We start from the raw sequence: 4,918 nt of genomic DNA on the forward strand, positions 1-4,918 counted from the left end.
TGTTCGTGGGAATGTAAATTGATACAGCCACTATGGAGAACAGTATGGAGGTTCCTTAAAAAACTAAAAATAGAATTACCATACAACCCAGCAATCCCACTACTGGGCATATACCCTAAGAAAACCATAATTCGAAAAGAGTTATATGCGGTTTTATTGGTCTGTGTTTTAAAAAACATGGGATCATCCACAAGGATTTGCTACCTTATCAGTGACAAAAGGCTTTTGAGGGTCCACCCAGGGAAATGGCTATCATTGTTTGCAATGTTTCTGGGTTTCAAGCAGCCTGTTCTTCCAGGTGGTGGCAGAGGAAGGAGGAGTGGTACCCCATTTGAGGATGCTTTGAAGTTTTGCCAATTCTGAGAGTAATCTGAACCTCTCTGACAAGTGTGAGGCCAAGCTGAGACATCAGGGGGCCCACCCTCTCCTCCTCCTCCTCCTCGGCAGGAGAGCCTCCAGGTCCCTGCTCAGCTCTTCCCCACTCTGCCCCCTCCCTGCTCTGCCTTGCTTCAGCATCACCCCGCCACTCCTTCGGATATCCCCACCCTTCCCTGGAGACACTGCCACGTGCAGAAGAAGTCAGAACTGCTTTCTGGAGAAAACAGAATGCCTTATTTGGAATGTGCTTCACATAAGTAATCTCTTTAGGAACACATTTCAGACACATGCGAAGGGGTATCAGTAATGATAGAGATCTTTCTTTCGTGACTTTACAGGTCTCTGTGAAACAACCTATTTTGTTGTTAAACGGCACCATGTATTTTTTAAACTTTTTACCTTATTTATCTTTAAAACCATTTGAGTGCTGCTTGAAACAAATGACAAGGGGAAATTTCATACACAGATTAAATATGTGAAAGGGTTCTGCAGACGCGTTGCCATAGGAGGGCCACTGCCTGGGAAGGTAGATAGCAAGGAGCCAGAATGACATCTGGGTTTCAAATTTTGGAATGTTTTCTCAAGCACCCTTTTCAGTTTATGGGTTCTGTGCCAGGTGCAGGGGCACTGTGGTGAACAAGCCAGTGCCATCCCTGCAGTCCTGGGGCTCTCAGTCTCGTGAGAAAAAGAGAATTCAAGAAACAAGCTCAGTGGAGTGAGAGAGAGAGTCACAGAATGATGGGGGTACAGGCAAAGGAGGGGAGATTGCTCTTGAGATCATAAACCTTTAATACAATTTCCTTGAGAGGTGAAAAGTGCTTGTGCCCCATGATGTTCCCTTGATGCTTCAACAGACCTCTGCAAAGATGGAAAGCCCAAACAACCACTAGAACATGTGTATGTGTTCCCTCTAGACCTGCATGCCTGGTAATTACTTCCAAGGGTACACCTTTGGTTACCTACTCCATCATCTACCCTCTACCTCACACCCGATAAACACAGCCCATTAAACTCTTAAGTGTACAAAGAGTAGTATGTGAGTGGCTGGGTGATTAGAGATCTCTAAGTGAGACCACTCCTGAATAACATACTTGTACAGGAGAGAGAGATGCCTCAGGACCCTGGGTTGATTTTGATTCTGCAGAAGTGGTACCCCATTTGAGGATGCTTTGAAGTTTTGCCAATTCTGAGAGTAATCTGAACCTCTCTGACAAGTGTGAGGCCAAGCTGAGACATCAGGGGGATCCGTCAATCCCCAGTTCACCCAGGGCTGATCTGAGGCACCCCTTTTGTTGTGGTGGGGAGAGGGGGTTCTTGCCACACTACCACACCAGGTTGTTCTTGATGAGATGAGGAGGAGGGACTATCAGTGATATTTTCTGACAAACGACTGCACAGGATACCAGAAGAGAAAATTTCTTTGAACCTGATTAAACTCACCATCTCACTTTGACTAGAGAAGGAATGAATGTCTTCTAGAATTTAGAGTAGGGGACAAAACTCAAGAACCACAGAGGCAGCAGATAAATAAATGCTTGAAGCAGTTTGGGTAGGTCTACATGATACTGCAGAGCCATGTGGGAATGTGGGTCCCATTTTACCTTTTTAATTTTTCTAGAAATTTAGACTTTAATATGAAAAGCCCAGGTGTTAAGATAATTGACTTCAAATCTGAATTTTCATAAGACACTCTGTGGACCAAACATAACATATTTTATGCAGGTTGCTGGTTTATATCAGAATTATAGATATAAATTTTTTTCAACCCAGAGCAAACTGTTCTATGGAAAGTGCAGGATTTTTAATACAAGTTGTATATTGAAACTAACATGAGCTTTGTCTTTTTTATCTGCTTCTACAGGTGAAAGAGACATAAGGATTGATGATATGCAAAAACTAAAAGTGGTAGAAAACTTTATTTATGAGAGCATGCGGTACCAGCCTGTCGTAGACCTGGTCATGCGCAAAGCCTTAGAGGATGATGTCATCGATGGCTACCCAGTGAAAAAGGGGACTAACATTATCCTGAATATTGGAAGAATGCATAGACTCGAGTTTTTCCCCAAGCCCAATGAATTTACTCTTGAAAACTTTGCCAGGAATGTAAGAGCCCTTTCTTAAAACTGAGTGCTCCACTCTTGAAAATGTCAACTGTTAAATCCTCTCTGTTTCTGTGTTTGCACTGCATATATATCATTCTATTTACTCATTCTCTTCACACCTCACCAGGAAAACACATTTCCCCTAGCTTGGAAAACGACCACCATGTCTGTCCTCAAGCCAAGGAGGCTGGCTCTCCAGCTCTCAGAAATGTCTTCATGGAGGCCACACAATAGGTCAAAAGATGAATAATTCAGGCCCTTAATTTGGTTAAAATGAGGCAAATTTTCTTTAATCAACCCATTTAAACTTAACTTTTCCATTTAAACTCATCACCTTGTCACCATGTAGATTCAGCCGTAGCATCATCTAAGTCAAGGAAATCCACTTCTGCTTCAGATGGAAATCAAATGAGAAGAAAAGATTTGGTTTTTGCAGTGGGCCTTTGGTTTCCCAAATGGCTCCACAAGCACTAGGCCTCATTCTATGTAAGACTTTGTAATTAGAAGAGCCTCAGCTTGTTCTTTTTCTGTAACTGAGGTGTACTGGAGATTCTGCCTCCATTATGTCAATTCTAGGCAATGATTTTTTTAACCTGAATTATCCAGAGAGTTCCCTCTGTGTCCCCTTTTTTCATTTGCATATGGAAATATGATCTTAGTTAAACCAGTTGTCTAATTCATTCCATTTCTATATAAGCAACCCACGCCATGTTGGCAATTGGTCAAAAATAACTTACTGAGCCTGTATTAAGTGTCAGGCACTATGTGAGTCCAAATGGGGACAAGACAGGCAGAGGTGTCCCATTAAATATTTGTATAACTAAATATATTTAGATCCTTGGCACTAACAGACAGGAATCCACAAGTTTGCCTACATTAGTCCTTGTCATCATGTTATATGCCCTGGCACAAAAACAATCTTTGCCTCAATGACTGGCAGAACAGCAGTAAAGCCATGGCCTTCCCACAGAGCTAGTTAAGTATTTTTCATGAAAAGCAACACTGGGAATGTTTGAAGTTGTGTCTGTATCACAAAGGGTGAATCAAAATGGAGGGAGAAAGAGGCTTATCTGAGTTACAGTCATTCCTCTCCGTGAAGGAGCGGTATGGCCAAGTCGCCGAAACCGAGCATTCTGACTCACAGTGTTTTCAGGGTGAATCAAACAATATGCATGACTCTAGCCTTTACTTCTCTGGCTAATTGTCTGATCATTTTCCTAGGTTCCTTACAGGTACTTTCAGCCATTTGGCTTTGGGCCCCGGGCCTGTGCGGGAAAATACATTGCCATGGTGATGATGAAGGTCACCCTGGTCACACTTCTGAGACGCTTCCACGTGCAGACATTGCAAGGTCGATGTGTTGAAAAGATGCAGAAGAAACATGACTTATCCTTGCACCCAGATGAGACCAGCGACCTGCTGGGAATGATTTTCATCCCAAGAAATTCAGACAATTGCCTCGACCACTAAAAAAGTTTGGTCAGTCCCTGCCCTGGAGCACTTCTCAACAGTATTCCACATGGAAACCACCCACCTTTGCCAGGTAGTCCTCCTCCCATGAACAACTGTGGCCTCTGGCCTTTTATACACTTACCTCCTATGGGGTGTCAGCGAGCCGGGAGACGCCGGTCATCTGAGCGCATCCAAACCAGAAACCAGACTGCAGGAGAAAATACGGACGCCAAGATTTGTGCGGGAAACTGCAGCCCTAAAGGCCCAGTTCCACAAAACATGCTTTGGAAAAGACAAGCCATCAGCAAGACTCATGCCCAACTCCTCACTGTCCTGCCCTGAGATGGGAGCTTTGTAATGACTGGGGCAGAAGCACTCAATTCGATTACAAAGGCCCGGCCGACATCTGGGTACCTAGGTTCAAAAGGGGCTTTCATTTGGTTTTCAGTGGGTTGGGGACTACAATATCCATACCCTTGGAGAAATGCTTACAAATTCAGCATTTGACTTTTCCTATGAATTATATTCAATTAACTCTTGTTTATCCACATGTGATTTGTCTGTGGCAAAAGTTAAATTGAAGACTACCCTTTCCCAGTCTCTCAATTTATTCCTCAGCCACTTACCTCTGATACAATAGGTGTAGATTCAAGTAATACAAAGTAACTTATTAATAGCTTGAGTAAAATATATAATTAGTACCATTTATCTGCTGTAGGAAAAAAAATTCACAAAATGCATTTCAAATTAAAATAAAATTCCTTTTTTCATGTTTGCATTGTTGCTTAGCTCCAGGAGTACAGTGACCAAGAGATAACTTCAGGTAATGGCATCTATTAATTCTTACCACAGCTTCACTGATTTGGGGGAGGGGAAGTCTCTGAATCTATATCTAATTCTACAACCCAGTGAGTTCAAACTTCCAAGGAGTGCTAGTCATATACCATAATCCTTCTCCCTCAACATTTCTCCCCCTCTCTTTCTTT

General features: G+C 42.8%; 1 protein-coding gene across 1 annotated transcript in view; it reads left to right on the forward strand.

Moving 5' to 3' along the window:
• The window catches only part of LOC102982383 (aromatase), a 37,700-nt gene extending 33,710 nt beyond the window's left edge, over positions 1-3,990 (forward strand). The window contains exons 8-9 of the mRNA XM_024116691.2: positions 2,240-2,481; positions 3,702-3,990. Of these exons, the coding sequence (XP_023972459.1) occupies positions 2,240-2,481; positions 3,702-3,950 (491 nt within the window). The 3' untranslated portion in view covers positions 3,951-3,990. The remainder of the gene's footprint in view (positions 1-2,239; positions 2,482-3,701) is intronic.
• Positions 3,991-4,918: the final 928 nt, after the last annotated feature.

Source organism: Physeter macrocephalus, chromosome 11 (genome assembly GCF_002837175.3).
Source record: "Physeter macrocephalus isolate SW-GA chromosome 11, ASM283717v5, whole genome shotgun sequence".
Classification (NCBI taxonomy): domain Eukaryota; kingdom Metazoa; phylum Chordata; class Mammalia; order Artiodactyla; family Physeteridae; genus Physeter; species Physeter macrocephalus.